A 26653-nucleotide genomic window follows, 5' to 3' on the forward strand; every position below is an offset into this window, starting at 1 on the left:
TAGTTTTTCATGCACTATCTTCAATAGACGTGCCTAACTTTCAGCTGTTTTCCCTTGTTTACCATTTTGCTTCCACCTTACCCACCCTCGTTCCCCCTTTTATTATATGTTTGGTGCCATACTGCTATAACATTGAATAAATGTCATTATTATATATAAATTTCAGGAAGCCTTGAAAGCATATATAAATGCTCTTGAATAATAAAGCTATAACATTGAATAATAAATGTCATTATTATTGCAATTCAACAATTTTTTTTTTTTTGTTCACTTATGGTGAAATGCTCTTTCAGGGGTTGTGGTGTTATTTCCCTTGGCAAATTGCTTTTTTATGCAAGGACTGCCTTCTATCCTGTTGTGTGGCTCCTGCGCCCGATAGCCCTTGTGTTTTACCTTCCTAATGGGAATACCCATTGTTGCGAATGCTGACATATACTTATCATTTATGTTGCTTCAAATGCTGAATCTTCTTATTCTCGCTAAACGTAACATGTGTCCCACCATTCATAATAGTGGGACACGAGTTACCCATCCATGGTAATACCACCTTTTTGTGGTGAGCAAAATAATAGTGAAATACGTGTCACCTATCCATGATGATACCACCTTTTTGTGGTAAGTAAAAATAGACTCAAAAAACAATAACAAATGATCTATCATTTGTACATACGAGATATGGAGGAACATTTACAGACAAGAGTTTAAGAAGATGCCTAGCCTTTGTAAAGGATTTAGTCCTTTTGGTTGCTGAGACTGTCATGGAATCCTCAACTTGACTATAATTAGAAATACAACAATTTAATATGTGCTCATATCAAATCACACATATATAATTTGAAGGGTTGAATACAAAAATAGTTCATGAACTTTATAGTGAATCTCAATTTGGTCCATTAACTATAAAAAATATTAATTTGGTCCATAAACTTTTCAAGTTGTACCAAAGTAGTACAAACGTTAACTTACATTGAAAAATTTAACGAAAACTGGTCATGTGCACAGTAAGTAGTTGTACTAAAGCAGTACAAACGTTAACTTACATTGAAAAATTTAACGAAAACTAGTCATGTGCACAGTAAGTGACTACATTTTCAGAGGCATTTTAGTTCGTTCATCACATTTACATGTGACTAATTCCGTTAATTTTCGGATGTAAGTTACCATTTGTACTGCTTTGATATAACTTGGAAAATTCGTGGACCAAATTGACACTTTTTATAGTTAATTGACCAAATTGAGATTAATTATAAAATTCGTTGACCATTTTTATGTTTAACCCTAATTTGAAATAAACCACCGATCAAAATGTAGAGTTGATTTCACAGAGATCAAATTTATATATACAAATTCAACGTAAGATTGAGTTTTTAAAAATCACATTCTATAATTTATATTTAACATGTCATGCATACCAGATTCAGTTCACATGAAATACCATGCTCTTCTAAAGCAGATTCCACCGCCGGGCAACCTTCTTGCAATTTTACTTCTGCAATGAATAATGCAGAGGCTCATAGCAGGTGAGAAACTAGCGTTTTGTTCTTTTAAATAATTACGATAATAATAATTTAAAAACTTTCAATAATGGAATAATTAAGTTATCATGAAAAATTAAAAATATATATGCCATAAAGATGATGATATAGTTTAATTTCACCGGCACGGTGGTACACTGATCAGACTAATTAAGTCAATCAAACTTTCATCCAAAATCTCCTAATCATACCTAAAACTTCAAAACAAATATTTTCCCTCAATTTATGTGCACCCTAACAAACAAAGGAGAAAGAGAGGAATGTGTACCATCCACTCTTTTTTTGTAGTAAATAGAGAAAGAAGTGACTTTAAGCATGTCATCCTCGTTGAAAAATGTGGAATACAATGTGCCATTTTATTCTTCTTTGATTTCAGTATCTGCGACGTTCATTTTTTTATATTGACAACATAAAAAAATGACCAATACAACCGCCTCACCGACTTCACACACCAACTGAGGCCCAGATAGGGGTGTGAAAATGGTCCCAATAGCCTGAAACTCCATTAAACCGCCCCTACATAATATAGGGGTGTGAAAATAGCCCAGAATCGAAACCCAACTATTCAGCACGAAAAGAATCCAGCCTGTAACCCAAACCCTGAAGCCCATCCAAAATTCAATTTTTCTACAATGACAATAACACGTCCTTTAATTTTATATTCTATACATTAAAAGCTTATAGCTTTTAAAAATTGGCTAAATTTTACTTTTAGTCCTGTAGTTGGAGTTAGATTTTATTTTGATTTCTTTAGTTTCAATTGTTCTGATCTTGGTTATATGATTTAAAAATTGTTGCAATTTAATGACATATTAGTATTTTTGTCTATTAGTTCATTAAATTGGTTATTAAATCGTTAACATTATGTAAAGTATATGACCAAAATTAAAATAATTTTGTAAAATATATGACAAAAAATGCAACAAATTTGACAATTTAATAAACAAAAATGTTGCAATATTCTTAAATTGCAATGATTTATAAATTACATAGTTAATCTCAAACCACCTGTGTGAAACAACCCATAGTTTCAAAATTCTATATATATATATATGCTCTTTTTTAGAATATCAACCAGGCAAACCCAAACGTACCACCACACGGTTCTTATGTTTCTTCTTTTTTATTTTATTTTCTGTTTACTTTTTTTGTCGGGTTTTGAACTATTTTATTAGTGTTTTCTGTGGCCCGTGGGTTATATTTCTTATGTTTTTTAAGCCAATTACTTGAAATTTACTTTAACCAATGTTTCATTAAATATTTTGTGTTTAAGACAGTTGCTTGGAATTTACTAAACCAAATGTTTCCAGTTTCTTGATTTTCCCATTGCGTGTACATAAGGATTATATTTTAAATCTTTGAAACAAATGTTAGTAAATAAGATTAAGAACAATTATGTTTAAAATAAGAATACAACCATCAAGACATGCCAGTACTAATGGACAAATAATTAAACATGCCAATACTAAACTCCGAATTCAAATGAAGAGATGTTTTGTAATATCACAAACCAATTTTTTTTAATAGAAACTGTGATATTATTCAATTATTGTCAGACTACACAGCTTCACTAAGCCAAACAGGCATTACATCCATCCAAAAAAAGACCCCAGCATGGGATATATCAAACCAATTGAAAAGTGGCTTAAGATGCATACCAATGAATGGGAAGTGTTTTTTTATGGATCAACACATTAATCCAAGTTAGTTAGGAAGATATATTTAGTATTTTAATGAATTTGCAAAGGGTCACGGTTAATTATAAACCCAAAAAATATAATATTTGAAATTTAATACTGAAGGAAAAATTTGGGTGGCTCATAGTCTACCCAATGGATATATGAAATAATAAAATAGGATTTAACAAAAGAATAAAATGATATAAAATGCCATCATCGTCACCATGTAACACTAGAAAAAGTTATAGGTGAAAACTGAAAATAGATAATTAGGATTTAAGAAAAAAAAGAATGTAACGAATAGATGATGAGAGTGACAATAAGAATTGATTTAAAAATTAATTAGAAAAATAGAAAATTAGGATTAAATACCAAATGTCAATAGTTTTTTAATAAAGCAGTAAGACACTAATTTTTTTTAGTTTAGGTACTAACCTAGAGTAAAACATTTTGGATTAGGTCACAAATCAGTTTGTTATACAGTTGTGACTGTTGAACAGTTACAGTTGTAATTGTCGAACAGTCACAGTTGTGACTATTTAAAATTTATAAAAAAATCTAAATTTTTAAGGGTTTCATACTTTTGATTTAGGTTTGGGAGATGAAATTCTATAACCCAAAGACTAAATATTAAAGTTTAAGCCTTGCAAATATTGAAAAAATAACAAATCAATAAAAAAGTTATGACTGTTAGACAGTCACAGTTCGATATAACCATGTTTTTTAAAGTTGGTACCTAAACTGAAATTTAGTATCTAAAGTGAAATGATATAAATGTTTTAGTAGTTGAAATGAAAAAACATTATAATTTGGTACCTAAAATCAATGGACCTTTAGAAAAATGTGGGATGTCTAGCACTACTGAATGTAGAGCCCTTTCATATGTAAATCCACAAACATAGGTAGCATTAAACATGTGCTCCCACAATAGCTCATCCTCATTAGCGTCACATTACAATTTATTAATAGCACCGTCAATAGATGATTAGCTCACTTTTTTTTTTTTTTTTGTATCTATTAGCCCACTCTTTCGACTTTATATATGCAATGACATTCTTGCTTTAATGGTGTGATAAAGGTTGTTTGGCTTTAAACAGATACATGAATTCCCCCTCACCTGATCTTCTTGGCACGTGTCCAATCAAATAATCAATTTCCACAACACATTTTACTGCATGGTGGTCCCTCCACACTATCATGTGCCACGCAACTTTTTTTTTTTTTTTTTTAAGTGTTTAGTTGTTCTTGTTATTTGAGAGGAGGAGATGGGATATTTCCAAATTGTAGATAGAACTCCTACAAAGTTAATAATTAGTTAAGTACCTAATTGTTTAATGGTTAATCTTTAGAAGCATGTACCGGACAAATAACTAGTTGACAAATGATAGAAATGCTCAACTAAAAAACTTAAATGAGAAATGAGTGAGTGACAACACATCAAATGATTAGATTTATTATAATTATAAACTTAGTAATTTTGTGAAGCAAATCTAATCCTTAAATGTGTTGGTTTTTTCACTAATCTCATTTTAAATCTCTTAGACAAACACTTATGTAATAAATTATCCTTACTCTTAAAACACAAATATTAGAGAAATTATTTTGTGTAACCGATACACCGTCAAATAGTGTATTCAATCTAAATGTCATAATATGAGTGAATGTTATTAATATTATATCATACTAATATAAATATACTGTTTAATAATACTCTTATACGTTGAATTTGTTACACCACATATCGGTGTATCGGTTACACCTAATAATTTTTAATTTTTCCAAATATTACACTACAATATTATCAAGGGAATAATTTTCAATAAATGACTTTAATTTTACCTTTTGTGTCAATACAAGATATGAATTATGGATTGTACTATATTTATCCCTTCAACTCGGTTGCAAATTCCGTTCACAAGTTATCATATGTTACACACGTGATCATTTTTGAAGGCTAAATTCGTCATTTCACATATAATACAAGTTCATAAAAGTTAAATCACTTCACAATATATAATTGTTTTTATGACAAAAAATATAATTGGACTAACATAATTGATAAATTGACTTTAAAATTAAAGTTAAAGGTACACATTAATATAGCTACATATCCTAAATTGATCGAAATTTAAATTTGAAACATTTTCCCTATGCTCAATTGTTTAAAATTTATGTTATATCAACCAATTAATTATCGATATAACAGTGTTTGAAATGTTTCAAATTCGAATTTTCTATCCAATATAAAAACTTTTATTATACAATAAACAAATTTTTTGGTCTGCTACAAATAATAAACAACTATTTAGAACTTTTTGAGAGAGAGAGAGAGAGAGAGAGAGAGAGAGAGAGAGAGTGAAGAGTCCATAATGATGGCAAAGAAGCCACATGCGACAAAGAGATGCTTATCTTCAAGACCCAATCCCCATTGTTCCCAAGTTAACAGCTCCTAAACACCGTGGCATTTCAATACAGGTATATTCTCGGAAATCCAGAACATGCCGCAATTATCAAAATACCTCCATCTCTCTCGCAATTTACCCATTCATCATTCCAAACGGGATTTTACCAACCATGGGCAGCTTCGTCATTGCAAAGAACACACACGAGCGCCCACGTTGCATTCCATAGACGCCATCCATTTAAATTCCCCTACTACCCTACCAATACCGCATTGAACTATATGAAAACCAAGGGTACACTCGTAATTTCCAGAATGAAATTCCCGGCGGGCCCATAAATTAAAAAAAGAAGGAACGTGAGTGATCCGCGCACAGCACACAAAAGGTGGCTGGAGAGAGAGAGAGAGAGAGAGAGAGACTGTGTTAGACGTTACCGGACTTCAAATCTCCTATTCGCCGGAATTTGGGAATTCCGTTCACGTCCGGACTAGGGTTCTTGTTAAGAGTGAGAAGGTAGGTAGAGAGAGAGAGAGAGGCTACTAAGTAAAAGCACTCATTTTCGTTCGAAATTGGGACTTCAATTTACCGGAATTTCGCAATTTCGATGGCGTCCAGGCTTTGATTTTCACTCGCAGACGTTCGTTCGTTGCTTCAATCAGGGAATTTTCTCGAATTAAAGTTGTTTTCGGTTTCTGAATTTTAGGGTTTTCTTGAATCCCGTGTGCATGTGCTTATGAAGTTGAAGTTACGATCTATCTATTTGGGGTTATTGTGGAAAGTTTCTTGATGTTTACGCCGCAGCGGTGGTCGGGTTGGTCTCTCACGCCCAGAACTGGGGCCGAGAAGACCGGAACTGGGTCGGGCTCGAACATGAAATCTGGTACTCCAAATTTGAACTCTGAGGGGGATGGGAACGTTGCGAAGGGGAAAGGGGTTGCCTTGTTTGAACCCACGACACCGGGTTCGGGTTCGCTGCTTGAGAATGGGGGGAAGATGTTAGTGGGGTCCGGCGAGGCAGCCACCGACCGCGAAGAGTTAGCTCAGAAGGTTTCAGAGCTCGAAAATGAGGTTGGTGGAGTGTAATTTGATGTATTTTTGAATTTTGTAATGTTCGATGTGCAACTAGGTCAAGCGTTCAACTTGTGCATAATATTGCATAAAGAGAAAGTATTCGAATTTATTTTTCTTCTGGGTATGTGATTCAGGAGCATCATGGTTGGTGAAATTGACTTGAATAGGATAATTAACGTATGTATTGACTTTGTGTTTATGTGGAAGTTTGAGTGGAAAGATTTTAGTCCATAGTCCATAGTTTGGATGGTAATCTAAAATTTTAGTCCGTAGTCCATAATCTTGCAGGAAAGATTTCCAAATCAACTTCTATAGGATCTCGCAAAACTAGTTAGTGGCATTAAAAGTAACATCTCATTAGTGCTGTGTGGTTACAATACTAGTTAGTGGATTATAAAAATAACATCTCTTCCCAAGTCATCAATGGTAGGGTAGTTCATATTATTAATGTTCCCATAATACTGAGGGGTGCTCAAATGATTTTGGTGTCGGTAGATGCTGAGCTTAAAAGAGTAAAGAAAAACAAAAGAGAGGTTCTTAAAATTGGAATTGAAGGTTTGATGATATCTGCAAAACTTCGTTATGGAATAATCTTTATTTTTTTATTTTTTAAAATTCAGTGTACACTATCTAGGGGGAAAATTATGAATCGCTTAAGGGTATAAGGTAAGGAAATAAGTTCTGTATTGTCATCATGACAGTGGCCTATTTGTTCATAAATCCTCCATATATTTAGTGTCAATGTGACTCATATCTGAGCCAGGTAGATGTAGTTTATAGTTGTTAATTACTGTAGCGCATTATCCATTCCCTAAGCATAGAGATTACAGTTTACAAATTGTTTGGATTGGTTGAATTTGACAAGGTTCTAGTCCCTGTTCTTATAATTAATATTCTGCATTTTTTTGTGACCAGCTTTTTGAATACCAATACAATATGGGGCTGCTCTTGATTGAGAAAAAGGAGTGGAGTTCTAGGCATGAAGAATTCAGGCAGTCATTAGCTGAAGCAAAAGATGCTGTCAGAAGAGAACAAGCAGCACATTTGATTGCAATATCTGAAATTGAAAAGCGAGAGGAGAATTTGAGGAAGGCCTTAGGGGTTGAGAAGCAGTGTGTGATTGATGTAAGATTTATCTTCCCCATTTCCAGTTCCAGACTCCCCTAAATGTACATTATGTATCATCTGTGCAATTCTCTCTCTCTCTCTCTCTCTCTCTCTCTCTCTCTCACTTTCTCTCCTCCATATATTTTTTTCCCCGGAAGAAAAATAAAGATAAACTAAATTAAATAAAGAAATTAATTAGTGGTGAAATCTCAATTTTTGGAAAGCCTAAGCCTTGGACAGCTATGGAAAACTCTATTTTTATTGTGGTATAGACAATTCCTTAGAGGTTTCCAAGTTTCCTTGGTCTGACTATGATTTGGCAATTGACTGATGGATGGTCTCAATAAACCTTATTTGTAAGTATAGCTTGTAGGTTTAATGTGCGTGTTAATATTTTCATATGAGTATCTTATTTTTGTGCTAGTTTAATCACTTGTGGAAGGAAATTGTGATCTTAAATAGGTTTCAGGGATTCATTAAATATTTTTCTTTTGTGAAATGAAGCCACACTGCTGGACTGAAGCTTGTGGCTTGATGGTTATTGTTGGAACTCTGTTTTATTATTTAGAAAACAAATTGTGTTTGGCATTTGCTAATATGTGGTAGATTCGTTCTGCAGCTGGAGAAGGCCTTGCGTGAAATTCGTTCCGAAAATGCAGAAATTAAGTTTACTGCTGATTCAAAGTTGGCCGAGGCAAATGCTTTGGTTGCTAGCATAGAAGAGAAATCATTGGAGCTAGAGGCCAAGTTGCGTGCTGCTGATGCCAAGCTAGCTGAAGTGAGCCGGAAAAGTTCAGAGATAGAGAGAAAATCAAAAGACCTGGAGGCTCGGGAAGGTGCACTTCGGAGAGATCGGTTATCCTTCAATTCCGAGTATGATCAGGCCCTTGGTATTTGGTTTTAGAGGGGGAGGGGGAGGGGGTGGTGGGGTTAATCAAATGTTCACAATCCATTACTTTGAAGCAACTCTGACAAATTTTAAATATTAAAGTTGTTTGTTGTTTTAACTTAGCTGGTTTGACTTTCTTCAGACAGGAAGCACATGAGACTTCTTTGTCTAAGCGGAGGGAGGACTTGCTAGAATGGGAAAGGAAATTGCAAGAGGGAGAAGAGAGGCTAGCCAAGGGACAGAGAATTCTCAACCAAAGAGAGGAGAGGGCAAATGAGAATGATAGGATTTTTAAGCAGAAAGAGAAGGACCTTGAAGATTCACAGAAGAAGATTGATGCTACTAACGAAGAATTGAAAAGGAAAGAAGTTGATATAAGCAGCAGGCTAGCAAATCTATCTCTGAAAGAAAAGGCAAGTAGTTCTTTATGGTGAGCTGTTTTTCAATTTTTCATAATTCACTTGTTAGTAAGAAGTTTCTTTTATATGCAGGAACATGATGCTATGAGAATGAACCTAGAGATGAAGGAGAAGGAGTTACTTGCGTTGGAAGAAAAGCTCAATGCTAGAGAAAGAGTAAGGCCTTGCACCATTGATAGAGATGGACACGTTAAAAGCATTTTGGACCTTATGATGATGCTGTGTGGCTTGTGCGGTCATCTAAGTTAACTTACAACTAACACCGGGAAACTTGTTGGGGTCTAACTTGTCATTTTATATGTCCGTATCGGATGTAGGTTAAATTTGTTGAGGAAAATTAGCCATTTCGATGAATTTGGTATTTAAAAATCTATTTATTCAATCTATTTAAAGTCTATTTTTGGTTGCTTTCCCTCCTATGTGGAGCAGATCTCATTCTTTTGTTTAAGAGTAGCTTGGTATGCAAGAAGCACAAATTGCAACACTATATAAGAGTGAAATCATCATTCTGTTATTGTGATCATGCACCTGACTCTTTTCTGTTGCTTGGGACACACAGGTTGCGGTGCAGAAGCTTATTGATGAACACAATGCCATTCTGGATGCAAAGAAGTGTGAATTTGAGTTGGAAATTGATCAAAAGAGAAAATCCTTGGATGATGAATTGAGAAACAGGGTGGTCGATGTTGAGAAGAAGGAATCTGAAATCAGTCACATGGAGGAGAAGGTTGCGAAACGGGAGCAGGCATTGGAAAAGAGATGGGAAAAGTTCAGGGAGAAAGAGAAGGACTATGAATCAAAAATGAAAGCCTTTAAGGAAAAGGAGAAGTCCATTAAATCTGAGGAGAAGAACTTGGGAACCGAGAAGAAGCAAATACTTGCTGATAAAGAGGATTTGGTTAGGCTTTTGGCTGAAGTTGAGAAGATAAGGGCTGATAATGAAGAACAGCTACAGAAGATTAGTGAGGAGAGGGATCGACTCAAAATAAGTGAAGAAGAGAGGTCAGAATATCACCGGTTGCAGCTGGAATTAAAACAGGAAATTGACAAGTACATGCAACAGAAAGAACTGCTTCTGAAGGAAGCTGAAGACTTGAAGCAGCAAAAGGAGCTTTTTGAGAGAGAATGGGAAGAGTTGGATGACAAAAGAGCTGAGATTGAGAAGGAGCTGAAGAGTGTGACTGAACATAAGGAAGAAGTAGAAAAATTAAAACGCATTGAGGAAGAAAGGTTGAAAAATGAAAAGGCGGTGGCACAGGACTACATACAGAGGGAGCAAGAAGATCTTAAATTGGCCAAGGAATCATTTGCAGCCCAAATGGAGCATGAGAAGTCAGTATTAGCTGAAAAAGCTAAAAGTGAGAGAATCCAAATGCAGCATGAATTTGAGACGCGGAAAATAGAACTTGAAACTGATATGCAGGATCGGTTGGAAGAGATGGAGAAACCCTTGCGTGAAAGGGAGAAGTCTTTTGCTGAAGAAAGAGAGAGAGAACTAGACAATGTTAATTACTTGAGAGAAGTAGCTGGAAGAGAAATGGAAGAAATTAGAGTGGAAAGGCATAAAATAGAAAAGGAAAGACAAGAAGCTGATGCAAATAAGGAGCATCTTGAAAGGCACCGTGTTGAAATAAGAAAACACATTAGTGAACTTCTGGACCTTAACCAGAAACTGAGAGACCGACGGGAACAATTTCTTAAGGAGAGAGGATGTCTAATTTCAATAATTGAGGAACTCAAGAGTTGCAAGGACTGTGGTGAAATGATTTCCAAGTTTGAGTTTTCTATTCTAGAACCTTCAACTGAAATTGAAAATGCAGAGATCCTTCCCCTGCCAAGGCTGGGTGATGACTATGCGAATGAATATCTCGGTGAAAATCTGGCTGCTGCCGAGAGGCAAAATAATGAGATATCTCCGGGTGTTGATTCAAGATCTCCTGTTTCTGGTGGAATGTCTTGGCTTCGCAAATGCACCTCAAAAATTAAGATTTTTAATTTCTCTCCAGGGAAAAAGATTGAGTCTGGTGCTCTTCAAAATTTGGCAAAGGAGACACCATTTTCTGATGAGCAAAATGTAGAAACATCCAAAAGAGTATGTGGCACTGAAAATGAGGCTGAGCTCTACTTAAGAGTTGCAAGTGATTCTTTTGATTTTCAGAGGATTGAATCTGACAACAGCATCAGAGAGGTTGAAGCTGGTCAAAATCCTTCAGCTGATGAACTCAGCCACATCAACAGTGAGGCACCCGATGTCCCAGAAGATTCTCAGCCTTCTGGTTCAAAGGGTGGTCGCCAAAAGCCACGCAGGAGAGGCAGGCCTGGAGTTAACAGAACACGCTCTGTGAAAGAAGTTGTCAAAGATGCTAAGGCTATACTTGGGGAGGATTTTAAAACAAATGACAGTGAGTATCCAAATGGGATTCCTGAGGATTCTGCCAATATGCATTCTGAAAGCCATGGTGGTTCTAGTCTTGCTGGTAAAAGAACAGCAAGAAATGGACGAAAGCGTGGCCGTGCTCAGACATCTCAAATCGCTGTGAGTGAGCATGGTGGGGATGATAGTGAAGGACGGTCTGACAGTTTCATGGCTGGCCAGCGTAAGAAGAGGCGAGAGAAAGTTCCTCCAGATGAGCAAGCTCTAGGGGAAAGACGTTACAATCTCCGGCGACACAAAACGTAAGTCCATAAAAGTTTTATCTTGACTGAACCTAGGGCAAGTAAAAGGCACTATGTAATGAACATAGGAATTCGTTGTAGTTTCTAGAATTGACATGTCAGTTGTTTTAGGGTTGAATAAAGCTACCACAATAAAATATTATTTCTAGAGTAGTGTGTATCAGACGATGGATGTACAAGTTAGTAACAATATTATTTTAAAAAAAATTTATGTCACTGTTGGGATTCCTTGGTGGCCATTTTCATGCAACTAACTTGTAAGTTTACACATTGTTTGATCAGTGGAGTTACAGATGCTGCTGCAATAACCTCACTTGACCTTGCCAAAGAAAATGAAGAGGCTGAAGTTGCTAGAGGTATAGAGGCTGGGATTCGTTACTCCAAAGCTGTTCCTTCTACTTCAATAGGAGTTGAGGGTGAGAATGGTGGAAGCACACACTTTGTGCGGGTGAGTGTACAAGAAGCATCTTCACTGGTCCATTGAACTAGATAGGTTTAAGTTATTGGGATGCTCACTCTGTGTGTGCCAACTCTAATTTTTTTATGTTATTTTCTGTTTGTGCTTTCTGCTGCAGTGTGGGGCCCTTGCAGACAATCAAGATGGTGATGCAGATACAAGAAAAAATTTGGCTGATAATGCAACAGTGAGTGAAGAGGTGAATGGTTCTCCAGTAGGGGGTCAGGAATATGTTGATGGAGACGAGTATAGGAGTGAATCCAATGGGGGGGACGCCGTTCCCATTGAAGATGATGAGGAAGATGATGATTCTGAACATCCCGGTCAAGCCTCAATAGGAAAGAAGCTTTGGACCTTCTTCACAACATAATTCCGAGAACCTGTTTCCAGCATGGCTGTGGATGTGGATGGAACCCGACTGCATCAACTTGTTTAGGTTTGGTGTTAGCTCTGTAATGTGTAGTATTTGTGTATTAGCAATTTAAGTGTAGTTAGAAACTTAGAACCATGGAAATATTTCAGGCGGAGAGATAGGGTTTTTGTATACCCTATTTTTCCTTTTCATTTAGGATTCCGGAGGATACTGGGGCTATTTATTATTTTTGTAAGACAATGCTAGATATAATTTGATGTAGCAGTAGCCAGTGTATATTTAACGCTGGACTGAGCTCCGCCTGCCCTTTCCACATTTGTTTGTATCAAAGTTTGTCTCTCACGTTCTGGAATGATTGTTTGAACTATATGATCATCTCTCTCTCTCTCTCTCTCTCTCTCTCTCTCTCTCTCTCTATAAGACTATAACATAGAGATAATATCAATTTGAAATAATAAGAAATCTCTGTATTCCTTCTATTTCGTCTCGGGCAATGCTGTGCACCCCAAGGATTTAAACCAATCATAACCTCACACCTTTTTAAAAATAACAAAAAAACCATATTAACAAAAACAAAAAACGACGGACAATCTCTTCATATTCCTCACCCTTCCCCCAATTCTTTCTTTATCTTTCCCCCCCATCGTCGCTCCTCTTCCACCGGCAATGGCTTGGCTTTCGCACTTGTCGTTTGTCTTGGTTTAACCCAAACAATCCCATTAACAAGCATAAGACATACTGTTAACCAGAGAGCATTCCTAAAAGGCCCTACATATCAATTTGCAAATAAGCCCTTAAAAGACTATTAAGTAAACTAACTGGTGTCATACACTGAAAAGCAAGAAGTGAATAATGGCACCAAATGAAAGTACAAGGTATCAACAACAGACATATTTTGAGATCATGGCCTCATGGGTAATCCTAAGAGGTTGTAAATAAAGATGAGCATTGGTCTACATTAATCTTTCATGAGACATACAGAGTCAGAGAGAGATGGGGTGGAGTTTACTCGTTGAAGGAAAGCATTGTCTATGCCTCAATCTCATGAGGGGGACCAAAATTTAAGACACATTCAGATGTCTGTATCAAGATGGACCAAGTGTTGAAGTTTTCCACTAAATGCATATCTTTCAAGGTCTTAATTGATATTGAACAAGTCATGGAATGAACATCTGATTTTCTGGGATTCAATTTAAGGAGGCATGATAGGCAAATTGAGTAAACCACATGGTGTTTGACAGAGGAAACGTGTGATCAGATTTTGGAAAGCTTCTTTATATAAGAAGCCCTTCTCTAACTCCAGCCATAGCCAAACTTCCTTAATTTCCTCCTCCATCAACTCTCTTGTATCCAAAACTACGTCTGATCTTGATGTTCAGTCTCTTCTGCTCACTGTTGGGCCTCGATATCTGATCAGTAGTCTAAGGATATAGACTACCCGGACGAACCCAAAATGTAAAAGTCTGAAGAAGATGAAGAGGATGAAGAGGATGAAGGACCATGACCAGACAAAGCAGACAGACTAAGTACAGAATTCTTTCTTGGACAACTAGACTTCACACTAATCTTTATCATCCTCGTCATCACCTTCATCCTCTTCATCCTCTTCATTTTCGTACTGGACTTTTACATTTTTGGATTCGTCCGGTAGTCTATTTCCTTAGACTCCGGATCACTATTACTCGAATCTCGGTGGGGGAAAGGTAAAGAAAGAAAGAATTGGGGGAAGGGTGAGGAATATGAAGAGATTGTCCGTCGTTTTTTGTTCTGTTAATATGGTTTTTTTGTTATTAAAAAAAAAAAGACGTGTGAGGTTATGATTGGTGTATATCATTGGGGTGCACATGGTGATTCACCCCAATGGTGGACCTAAGCATTGCCATTCTTTGCAGGGGTTATAACTTATAAGTAACACATATGCAAATTGATTTTTCAGAGCACTTAGAATGGTATTCTTTTTTCAAAATTTTGCAGGGGCCTTATAAGTAACACATTGATATGGTCAACACATCGATTTTTCAGAAGACTTATTTACATGTTCCCTCTTAATCCCTTCTATGTTCCTCCCCTAGAACCAAATTACTTGTATACATGCGGTTGGTATCGGACTGAATCTTAATTATTTTTCTTCGACAAAAACTCTCCCTGGAATGCTCACTCTAGAATGGTTCTGCTTCTCAACTTTCTATACACTAGGCTGCTGGTGTTGACAATCCTGCCCTCTATGTACACTTGAGACTATCAACTATTAGCAACCTTCGCTGCTTGCTATCTGCATCTCTTCTGCATGCCTCTTCAGATCCCTTCAAAACCAACACCATATAATCCAATCAAAATTTGAACAATTATTATGATGCAGATAATTAGAATGATAAAAGAAAGGGGGGTGGGGGAGCTAAGTGCAGAGAAATATATACATGCAACGGGGTACACCACAATTTGGTTCTCTACAGTTTCTCGAATGCAATTTCAGTCCGTTCCATGCCTTCGTACAGTGTGGACAACCTCCAGCAACCCGAACAGTGCACTTATTTGCATGGAAGAATAGCTTTTTCATTTCGAGGCAGTATGGGTAAGTGCAAGGCTGACTCTTGGTTGGGTGACATTTGGATGCATGTTGTAAAACATCTAGAAATTCCCTTAGCTGCAACCACATATTTACATGATAAGTCACATATTTACTATGTAACTAATAGGTAACACATGGGTTGTTATTATTTTATATAAGGTTATAGAGAAGTGGACATGCACACATGCAAGGAGGATAGGATGATGAATATTTACCAGCAAGGCTTTTTGCTGTGCCTCTCTACTCTCTGTCCCATGGCTACCTGTGGTCGAACATTGAGTCAACTTATGAATGTGACAAGGATCGCCTTTCTCTTGATAGCATGTTGCACAAACATCAAACCCTGGGCAGACCTCACATGCCCAGCTCTGATCAACCATAGCATCCTTATGGCAAATGCTGCATGTGCTCCCAGCAGTCAGTACAGTAAGATTTCGGAGATGATGCAGAATCATTGATGAGGAATACTTGGCCCGACGAAGTGTGTCAAACTGATAATGGTTTTTCTCGCAAAAGCTCAAGAAACTATGCCTATTCTCAAATAAGCCATTGTTCAAAATAACATCTTCATCCTTAGTATCAGAGAGCACATCCTCCACCATAACCTGAAAAAGAGCAATACGTTATACATGTTGACAAGATTTGAGATCAATATGTTCAAAATATGCCCTAGTGCCCTAGTAATTATTTGAGTTTACAATGCATTTGGTATTATGTTTGGTGTGTCATGGGCATCCAAATCCATGTAGAGGCGGGCACGGGCATCTCACATACCCACCACACAAGAGATATCCGGACACTCTCCTGTGTTGATCTCATATCCCTATCGGATGAGAATCCAATTCTCTTTCTCTTTTGTTCTTCCCATTTTAACCCCACTAAAGCATGTATATTGAAAAACATACCCACATTTTATATCCCTTATTTTGTGATATAAAAGGGTATGGAGTTAATAATCAAAATAATAGTAATAAATTTATGATATCCTAATATTGTTAATAATTTAGTATTATGTCCCAGAATGCGATTTACTAAATGCATTAAGATTCAAAAATATTCTACACCAAGGCATAGAATGCAATACTACAGGGACATCTTAGATTCAATGTACCACCTGAGCCCTTAAGGTTTAGGATTCACCTGAGAGAGCACATGTTGTTCCTTGTTGATTGAAATATGTATGTCCCTCCCATGTAGGTTGCGCTCAGCATCATGGCATCTAAACATATCAACAAAGTTATTAAACCCAGAAACACAATTACACAAGGACAGCAGATCCTTGGCAAGAAAGAACAACATGGCCACAAATTTCACAGGCAAAAAGAAGATTAAATAATTGAGAAAAAAAGATACATGGCTCTCAACTGTCCACCTATAAAACTCTGATATTTATTTATAATTGGATACTCAACTATGTAATCCAATACTACAGTATCTCATATACCACAAGTAGAACACTGAAGTAGTATAGAAGCATCAGAAAGCTTCAAAAATAATTTTTAGACCCTTATTCAACAAACTAATTACTATAACCATTTTCTTGTTGTTTCTTCGTTTTTTCCTTTTGCAATTACTTGTTCAACCTGTGATGTAGTATCAGCGGTTTTGCAAGTTATTCAAAGCACATACAGACACATCTCCAATGCCGGGCACATGCTAGATACAGATATTTAACCTAGAACCATCACTCAAAAATCTTTGTTCTTTCAATACCCATGGACTTAGTACAAAGAAGTTCCACTTTTGTATTTTAATATCATGTTTATTATGTTTTCTGCATGCATTTATACATTATCTCCCTTGAAATGGTTAATTTACATGCTTTGACTTCTTCAACTCCCCTCATAAAATACTAAGAAAGCATCACTTTAAATAGCTGCAAGCAAAATTTTACACAAGCTGAAATTAATGATTTTTATGTAGTGTTCATCCCATCTACATATTGAAAGGAATAATATCAATATCCTAAGCTACAAGAGAGACTTCAGAACTTCCAGGTACAGCATCGAAAGTAAAACAACCAACAAGGAAATAGCTAACAATGATGAACACTAGTGCATTTTAATGAGAGGCACAAAAACAATTATGATTGAAGGAGGAAGCAAGACCTCAAAGTAATTAGTTACCTTTCACAAAGGTGAAAATTTTTGCACTGACTGCAAGACCATTGTCTCCCAAATATTGCTTCATGGCATTGCGTGCAAACATAATGCATATGGACAATTAGGAAGTCCTCCTTGATGGGTAAAATGGTTTGCCCCAGCTAAAGGAAAAAACAACAAAATAAAATAGAAGAGAGTGAGTGGATAGACATATAATAAGTGGGCAATTATACTGCTTCATTGCAGTGCATGCAAGCATAATGCATGTGGACAATCCTCCTTGATGGGTAAAATCGTTTGCCCCAGATAACAAGGGAGAGACAACAAAATAAAATGGAAGAGAGTGCGTGGATAGACATATAATAAGGAGAAAAGAAGGTAAATCTGTTAATATTATTAATGCACTCAACAATGCTGGTGCAGACATTTTGTTCCCATCTGTGACCTATTCATTATATCATTGTTAATACTTGAGGTAACATATACACTAGCTTAACTGGCGATATTGTGATCAAGGAATTGAGATATTGCCCAGACATGCCTCAGCATCTGGATAACTTATTGCCCTCATTAAGTTCTAGGAAAGTAGCAGGCTAGCTGCTCAAAGTTGAAGGCGGTTACAAGAGGTAACACAAGAATCAAGCATTAGTTATATGCCTTATTTGTACCCTCATATATCAAAGTTCAAACACTTGTCTCATTTGAATAGATAGGGATATTTTCTAAAAGTTGTTCCCATTTTTGTAGACCTTGGCTAATGGGATCACTGTTTAATTCAAAGCTTTTAAGCCACCAAGGTTGCTTCATCTAGACTATGCAAAATTATCTGAGCTTTGAACAATTTAGTAGGAAGAATTAGAAAGGGCAAGGTGAGGAATATTTACTTTTTGCATCAGTAGAATATCTTTGGTGGAACCATTAGAAGGATTTGTATGTCCCATGGCTTTTAAAGTTCTCTTTGTTACTGTTTTCTTTCCCTTCCTCTGTGAGTCTCCCATTATTTCTTGTTCAATCTTCCTGATCACATCCTCAGCAGCGCCAGACCAATAGTCGCCATCAAAATATGGCAAACGAGCTGCTGTTACCTTGGAGTTACCTTCCCCAGTAGGGATGAAAAAGTGATCATATAAATTAGTAAAATTGACTGCAATTTTTTCATGGGCTGCTTTTTTAATCATCGACTGATACCTGCACACATGAACTAGTTAAAGTCAGCTAAGACACATATGCACAGAACACACATGAAACACTGTTGGGGGGGGGGTGTTGGGGAGGGAGAGAGAGAGAGAGAGAGAGAGACCATTGCCGCAGCTTATCAGACTTGGGTGTTTTCTGCATCTCTGGATGGCAATATAAAATATAATCTTCTCCCTTTAAAGGGGGGCATGCCCATATATAGGAGGTCACAAATCCTCTTTTTTTGCAAAAATCAAGGTACGCTATCTGAAGGCAACAATGGTAAAAAGACAAAAGTTAAGTGACCATGCATGCCATTTAACTGAACCAATAGTAAACTCAAATGGACCAGAATAATCATATGGAAAAAGTGCAAATGAAACAAAGTAACTACCAATATTTCATGATAAACAAAAGTACGAAGAGCTTCTCCGGTCACAGTTTTCGTCTCTGGCCTAAAGTACTTAACAGAATCCAGGTATGAGATATAAACACAACGATTATTCGGATGACTACATTCTGAGCCAAACTCCTGCACATACATTCCGAAAAGGCATACATCTACCCCTTCAATCTTCTGAAACAAAAGAATAACCTGAATGCAAAAAAGAATGCTATTACGTTTTCTTGAAACCATAATATACAAGCTGTGATACTGACATAGAGTAGATTCAGCAGAGGATGACGAGAGAATTTTATAACTTTATATATCAACACAGGAATCTCTGGATTGTAAACTTTATCTCACCTTTGATCTGTATGGGAATTCAGCAGGGTAATTCTCGTCATGAAAGAGATCCAAAAACTGCTGCTTCACGTTTAGTGTTTTTTGAACAGATAAAACCACTCTGACAACAAGATCTTCCGCTCCTGGAACCTAACAACCCGTCAAATAAAATAGATACATTAGGCAGCTAGGAAGGGATTGTATATCATAAACCAATTCTGTGTGAAGACATAAACAGGAATGTCTGATTGAAATTTAATTAATATCGAAGTAACCCATGATTGTGTTGGTTAGTACATGACTTATAGGCACAGTGTTTATGTTTATTTTTTATAATTTTTGAATATGTCATACTTCTAAATTCTCAACAGAATAATCCACTTTGACAACAAAATCCTCCATTCCTGGAACTAATCCCATGAAAATAAACATGGTAACAAACAAGCAGCTTCAACCGTTCAAAGGACTGTAGATTATAAACCATTTCTGTTTGAAGATACAGAGATGAATATCCAAAATAAGCAATTTTGAAGATGGAAAATTAATTAATATCAAGAAACCCATGATTGAATTGATTAGGACATAACTACTAAGTGCTAGGCATTCGTCTCAAGAAACCTATCTAATGGTCACATCTTTTTGTTTAAATGCCTCAAAACACACATATTCTTGTAAATGCAAAATAAATCAGATAGAAAATGGCTACAAATGCATTAATCCAAATGTATACCTCAGAAAACTCTTTTCCTGTAGCCATTCTTCTCTCTTCTCTCTCTTGCTTGAGGCGCCTAAAGAGTCTGTGCTCTATGTGGTCACTAAGCATGGTAGTTGGTAGATCTTTGGCACTGAAAACAACATTTTCCGGTAAGGGCTTGCGCTCTCCAGATTCAGTCTCTTTTAACAAGCATTTGAGACATATGTACTCAGCTTTGCCTTCCAGACCAATCTTATCATTAAAGAGAGCACATATCTGATGTTGCCAGCCCTCACATTTATCACATTGAACCCACTGCAAGTACATAAAAAGCCTCAGGAATTTAGTCACTACTTTCAATATTTCAAAAAATCAAAAAGACAGGATGACTTAAATTACCGATTCTTCGGTTTCCTCATCATTCTTCTTCTTATTAAGTTCTGCCTTCGAAATACAGATACCCCGAAATGAGATATTTCCACCTCGAGACTCCTTATAGCACGACGCACAAAAGCAATATTGTGTACCATGTTCATCTAGTGTGCCGTAATAGTTTACACTGCGCTTGATACGGGCGCCACAGCATGAACAATATATTGTTGCCGGGGCAAACACACGCTTACCCAATGCACACAACTGACACAATTCATCACTGATTCCTCGTTCCATCAACTGTTTTAAACAGCATACATAAGAATATTAATGTACATGTTCAATCAACACAAGCCTAGGCAATTAGAAAAGAGTTGAAGCTCTTGGGAAAAGAAAAATTTGTGGAGGCAAAAAGAGTTGGCAGATTTTGGTATATACAATTCTACATAACTCAGCAGCTTTTCGCACAAGAAGCACATTGTGCTGTGATATCATGCAATTTCTCTCTCTTTCTTTAAAGGTATATTTCATTTCTGAAGTACATATATAAAATTTAGATAATGCAAACATGCAGACGTTGGGACACCATTATAGTTAAGAAAGAGTGTTTTGAAAAATAAAAAAGTAGACAAACCCTGTTTCATCAATAGCTATTGGCTTATGTGATGATATACTCTTATTTGTTTGTTTTTCTCATGTAACATTCATAAGTGACTTTCCACTTAACATATCTGGTACTCATTAATCATAAGATACAAAGCACCAACTAAGGAAAAGATAATGTTCTGAAAAGACAAATAAAATGGCCTGTTGTGTGGAATGGCAACTGCATCACCAAAGGAGGATATCAAATTGAAAGAGCTAAATGGGAAAGAGAAAAGTCCCAAAATAAAATAAAATATAAGAAGGTAGTGCGAAGTGACATAATGAACAAAAATAATTCTATAGAAAAGGGCCCTGGCTGTAAACTAAAAGGCTTAACTTGCGAGAGAGAGAGAGAGAGAGAGAGAGAGAGAGAGAGAGAGAGAGAGAGAGAGAGAGAGAGAGAGAGAGAGAGAGAGAGAGAGAGAGAGAGAGACAGAGAGGATTGGCTGGAAATGAAGCTTTTCTGAATTGAAGTATGTTTGTGCACATGATCACTTATGTTTAGAAATGCATCCTCAATTCGAGAAACTTAACCAGACAAGTAGTCAATGATGAATAGAAAAAGTACTACCTGATCAATGCTCTGCCCAAGACTCGATAAATGTGCCCTGATTTGCTCTGCTGTGAAAAATTCAGTTAAAGAAACACCCCGTGTCTCTGGATTCTCTGGCTTTATTACTTCCTTAAGATCAGATTCTGGTTTTGTCTCTGTTGGGATGAACTCAGTCCTTGCTTCCCCCTCTTTAAAATCAACACTAATCTCTTCTGAGAAAATAGGGGAACTCTTGGACCCCATTCCTTCAGATACTTCTTTGACATTGTCTACAATCTTACTACTGCTAGTAGAGTCTATTTGCTCCATCTGATGACAAACAAGTCCTCCACAAGGAATGGCTATACTCTCATGATTCAGTTTCAAAATATTGTCAGAATTACTTTTACTAACATCACTGATCCTCATGGAATTTTTAACTGGTCCCATCTCCACTTGCATTACTTCAGCATTAACAGATGCAGGAGATTCAGGCCGTTGCTGCAAGTGTGAAAGTCGTTCAGGACCACAAGGTTGAACTACTGAAGGAGCCCATAGATGAGAAATTTCATTTTTATTTTCCATCTGCAACCTTTTTGAAGAAGGCAGCATATCTTCAATATTTCCCAAACTGGGTCCATCTGAAGCAAACTCTTGAACACCATTTGACTGTTCTGGAGGAACTTGAGGCCGAAAATATGGCTGATGGGGTTGTAGTCCATACTGCTGAGACTTTATTATGGAGTTTTTAACTGGTCTCATCTCAAAGTGCATTACTTCAGCATTAACAGATACAGAAGATTCAGGCTGTTGCTGCAGGTGTGAAAGTCGTTCAAGAGCACAAGGTTGATTACCTGAAGGAGCTAATAGATAAGAAATTTCATTTTTATTTTCCATCCTCATCCTTTTTGAAGAAGGCGGCATATCTTCAATATTTCCTGAACTGGGTCCATCTGAAGTAAACTCTTGAGCACTATGTGACTGTTCTGGAGGAACCTGAGGCCGAAAATATGGCTGATGGGGTTGTAGTCGGTAATGTTGAAATTCTATCATGGATTTTTTTACTGGTTCCGTCTCCACGTGCATTACTTCAGCATTAACAGATAATTCAGGCTGTTGCTGCAAGTGTGAAGGTCTTTCAGGAGCACACGGTTGAACAACTGAAGAAGACGGCATATCTTCAATATTTCCTGAACTGGGTCCTTCTGAAGCAAACTCTTGAACACCATGTGACTGATCTGGAGGAACCTGAGGCCACAAATATGGCTGATGGGGTTGTAGTCGGTAATGTTGAGACTTTACTATCTGGGAATGAGATTGCACAATATCCTGAAGAGTTGAGATTGGTTTGCAGGAGATTGTGCCAGGAAGAATATTGGAGACTTCAGGAACTTCCGTTGGACTATGTTGGGGGACCAGAAAGTGTAAAAGTCTTTCAGGAGCACAAGGTTGAACAACTGAAGGAGCCGATAGATGGGAACTTACATTTTTATCCTCCATATTCATCCTTTTTGAAGAAGGCAGCATATCTTCAATATTTCCTGAACTGGGTCCTTCTGAAGCAAACTCTTGAGCGCCATGTGACTGTTCTGGAGGAACCTGAGGCCACAAATATGGCTGATGAGGTTGCAGTTGGTAATGTTGAGACTTTACTATCTGGGAATGAGATTGCACAATATCCTGAAGAGTTGAGATTGGTTTGTTGGAGATTATGCCTGGAAGAATATTGGAGACTTCAAGAACTTCCATTGGAATATGTTGGGGGTTCCCCAAATGACCTTTTCATTTATAGGATCCAATTTCACAAGAAAAGTAATCGTTAGAATGGGCAAACAGCACTAAGAAATGAGGAGGCCAAGAAAGAAACCAATAGAAAATGAGAGAAGATATTTACATGGATAGACACGTGACATGTCAAACTTAAGTATGTTTTCCTGTACAATGTTTTTATTCTAGAGATCTAAATCTTCTTACATCATAATTTGACAAATTGAACAACAGAATGTACTATATAATTCTGCGCAGATTGGTAAACAAAAAGAAATAAATAGGTCTCCTTGAAAACCACATATTGGACCAGTGATTAGTGGATACAATTTATCAAGAAAGTTGACTACATGTAAAGTGGGAGATCTCGGGGAGCATGGGTAATTTGGTCTTGGATCCAACTATGTGGTTTCATATAAGAACACAACAATGCCACTTCTACCCAGTCTAATGAGTAAACCACAAAATCTGAATCAAGCCATCGAGAATATGCAAGAAGTATGCCATATTCCCTAACAAAATTCAGATACTGAATTGTAGCTCAAAACATATAGCTAAATCTGGAATCAAGAATTATCTTATGAGGTATACCAGAAACTTAAAAGTAATTTAACACCAAGAATTATGCATGATTAGGGACCTAAAAGAAACAGAAGTTTACAAAATAGCATATTTTGTCAATTCTGCAACTATAACTCAAGTATGACTCACGACTTCAGAAATTAGAAGAATTTAATCATAAAGCTTGCAAAGCATACCATGATCAAGATGTTGCTGTTGTCCATGACTATCAAATGATATGTCAGAACTGTAACTCAGATTCCCTTGAGGAGATAATGTACCATCATCCAAACCTCCAATAACAGAAAACTGATTAGCATCGGAATAGGTAGTGATTGATGAAGTCTCCTCAAGAGATAGAACTATCTCAGAAGCAACTTGCCTAAGGCCCAATGAGCAAGACATATCAATTTCATCAGAAGTAATGAATCTCTTAGCATCTCCCTGCTTAAAACCATTAAAAGGGACCCCTACAAGAGAATATTAATTATAGCATTAGATATATAAGCCTAAACTACACAATTGTCAATTTAGTTAATGTTGAAAGGTACAAATGGCCCACCTTTTATGAAGTTAACGTGATCATCATTGTTAGTTATCAATGCACTATTGCCAATGGAGTCAGATCTAGTAGCATCACTTATGCAACTAAAAGGCAGTTCTGCAGAATCCGAGTTGCAAAAACCATCTGGCAGTCCTGAAGTTGGCATTGTCATACAGGAAAGCAAAAACAGGGAATTAAGATAGGCATCTGCTTGTTCACTGGAGTTTGCATCAAATAGTTTACGCTGGAGTGAGCTTTGCATCCGTTGATAAAGTGTCTTCTCATTCACATACTCCTCCTGAAACATATTCAAAATTTAAAACTTCAGGGTATGTAGCATGTAAATTCATAATATTCCAAGAAGACAAGAAATGGCACAAATAAATCCTGTAAGGTTTGAGTAACAAGCAGTTTTTTGCCCTTGAAGCTAGCTGATGAGGTCACTGAGTTGCCCAAAAGCATGTTACGAGGACTGATTATTAGGCCTTGAAATTCAGAAGATATTACCAATTGCATGACAACAAATGGCTATCATTTGACAAGTTCCCATTTCATAGGAACAAAAATATAGGTAAATAAACAAACTTCTTAAACTGAATTTTCGTTGTACTATAAGAATAGCAGACCTCCGAAGTAGCCTCCATAAATAGCTGTTTTTCCAAGATAGACACAAAATCTGGTGCTAGCTCTCCCATTACATAATTGGTACTTCCCAAAAAGAATTCAGCACTGTGGAAGCATTTTAAAAGTCAGAATGAATATGCTAGTAGTGATTAAGAATACACAATATATAATACATTCACTCATGTCGAAATGCAAACTTCTGAGACTTACATTTTTTTTCTAACCAAATTACGAAAGCAATCAACTCTAGGACCATTTCGCCAATCACTCAAGTACCCTTCTTGGCGTTTTATTGGTTGATGACATAAACCATCCCCTCCCAGCAAAAAGGAACTCGAAGGGTAGTTGGGTACATGGCCAAAGGTTTGCCCTGAATTATAATTCCTTGCAGGCATCTTGCTGATTTATGAGTCTTCGTTCATGCCGAAACTGTAAATTACCAAAAATTGAGTATGAAAGACAAGGAGGAATCAATTCTTAAGTGAAGATTGTTGAATGGAGGAATGAAAATAACCAATTTAATAAAATCCATCATTTGAAGTAGCTTGATTATCTAAAACAAACAGAATGCTTGAGTGTTGAGTCACTGCAGGCAATTTTTGAAGTTTTACCCCAATTTTTTTCCATCATCGAAAAACTAACATCGTTGCATCTCTAATATATAAGGCGTTTCTGAACAATAATTCACTACAATTTGTCCACATTACTGTTTGGCAATCAGCTACTGTTCGATTTAGTTCACGGATGTTTAAATTATGAATTTATGGTTTCCTCTGCTTATTTGAATTTTTACTTGCAAGTATTTGCGCGGAACCAATTGTTATAACCCTAATTATTTCCTCGTGAAACCATCAAAGTCCAAATCATTCCAACAAATTACAAAGACGATTAATTCGGTCAATTCCCAATTCAAAATTCAGAAATTTATTGCCTGCACTAATTTACTAAAAAAGAAAACTCAAATTGTAAAATTCACGCAAGCAAATCGCAATCAACAGTGAGGCAGAACAGAATTCCGATTAAACGCTTCGTTTCGAAAGTCTTAATGAAACCCTAAAAGATAGCAGAAAGAAGAGGGAAGAAGAAGAAGAAGAAGAAGCAAGAAGGAAAAACCCTAATTAGGAAAAGAGAGAGGGGTTTAAGGAAAGAGACCTCTTTGTTTATTGGCTTGTTTGGAGTTGGTGTCCTCGACTTTCCCAATAGGTGGTGGGGCCACGACGATTACCAAGCAGGCAAGCAAAGCAAGCTTTTTTAATGATTTATAAGTTTACGCAGTACGAATTACAGTGCTCGGAGTAAGTAGTCAATCCTCGTCTTATATAGTGGAACCCTACAACCTACGAGTTCCTAAGTACAGACAGAGAGAAGGTTTTTAAATTACCAAACTACCCTTTTTACCTGGAAGTGACGCTGTGATCGTCAGTGCCAGTTTAGAAAGAAAAATAAATAAATAAAGAAAGACCGGTTTGTGACTTCATTTTTTTGTTTTTTTTAATTCGAGTCAAAGACAGTGTGCGACTGTCTCTCTATTTGGCTTAATTCTATTTATTTATTGAGGTCTATGTGATTTTATCATTTACCAAATTAAAATAGAAGCCTAAATATCTTAGAACGAGAATTTTTTTTCTTCCAAAATTTGTTGTTTCAAATTTTTTAAACATAAATGTTGGTACATCAGTATAAAATCAACAATGATACTAGACTCATTAAATTTCTTTACTAATAATGATTT

The 26653-nt window shown here is 36.5% G+C and overlaps 2 protein-coding genes across 2 annotated transcripts; one reads left to right on the plus strand and one right to left on the minus strand.

Moving 5' to 3' along the window:
* The first annotated feature begins 5995 nt into the window (after positions 1-5995).
* LINC1 (little nuclei1) lies at positions 5996-12999 on the plus strand. Its single transcript, XM_086241219.1, has 8 exons — positions 5996-6684; positions 7603-7812; positions 8414-8667; positions 8826-9096; positions 9175-9258; positions 9662-11778; positions 12061-12226; positions 12354-12999. The coding sequence occupies exons 1-8, from the start codon at positions 6403-6405 to the stop codon at positions 12603-12605; spliced, it is 3636 nt and encodes a 1211-aa protein (XP_086097345.1). The 5' UTR covers positions 5996-6402; the 3' UTR covers positions 12606-12999.
* A 1606-nt stretch (positions 13000-14605) lies between these two features.
* LOC147288345 (uncharacterized) lies at positions 14606-26191 on the minus strand. The gene is made up of 17 exons (XM_086240134.1): positions 26074-26191; positions 25132-25350; positions 24924-25026; positions 24316-24595; positions 23951-24223; positions 21465-23203; positions 20276-20548; positions 19913-20191; positions 19204-19332; positions 18850-19050; positions 18580-18722; positions 18164-18467; positions 17304-17440; positions 16318-16396; positions 15393-15782; positions 15026-15252; positions 14606-14911 (listed from the first exon to the last, which is right to left on the minus strand). Exons 2-17 carry the CDS (start codon positions 25314-25316, stop codon positions 14857-14859), a joined length of 4797 nt encoding a protein of 1598 aa, XP_086096260.1. The 5' UTR covers positions 25317-25350; positions 26074-26191; the 3' UTR covers positions 14606-14856.
* Positions 26192-26653: the final 462 nt, after the last annotated feature.

Source organism: Dryas octopetala, chromosome 4, assembly GCF_963921425.1.
Source record: "Dryas octopetala chromosome 4, drDryOcto1.1, whole genome shotgun sequence".
In the NCBI taxonomy this organism is placed as follows: Eukaryota; Viridiplantae; Streptophyta; class Magnoliopsida; order Rosales; family Rosaceae; genus Dryas; species Dryas octopetala.

Bases quoted from the DNA above. Each gene is read 5' to 3' on its own strand.
- LINC1 (XM_086241219.1), top strand. From the start codon at position 6,403: ATGTTTACGCCGCAGCGGTGGTCGGGTTGGTCTCTCACGCCCAGAACT. The intron at 9,097-9,174 runs GCAAGTAGTTCT...TTTTATATGCAG, and splicing joins ATCTATCTCTGAAAGAAAAG to GAACATGATGCTATGAGAAT. The intron at 9,259-9,661 runs GTAAGGCCTTGC...TGGGACACACAG, and splicing joins AGCTCAATGCTAGAGAAAGA to GTTGCGGTGCAGAAGCTTAT.
- LOC147288345 (XM_086240134.1), bottom strand. From the start codon at position 25,316: ATGCCTGCAAGGAATTATAATTCAGGGCAAACCTTTGGCCATGTACCC. The intron at 24,596-24,923 runs GTCTGCTATTCT...AATATGTTTCAG, and splicing joins TTATGGAGGCTACTTCGGAG to GAGGAGTATGTGAATGAGAA. The intron at 19,333-19,912 runs GTATACATTTGG...ACGGGTTGTTAG, and splicing joins CAGGAAAAGAGTTTTCTGAG to GTTCCAGGAGCGGAAGATCT.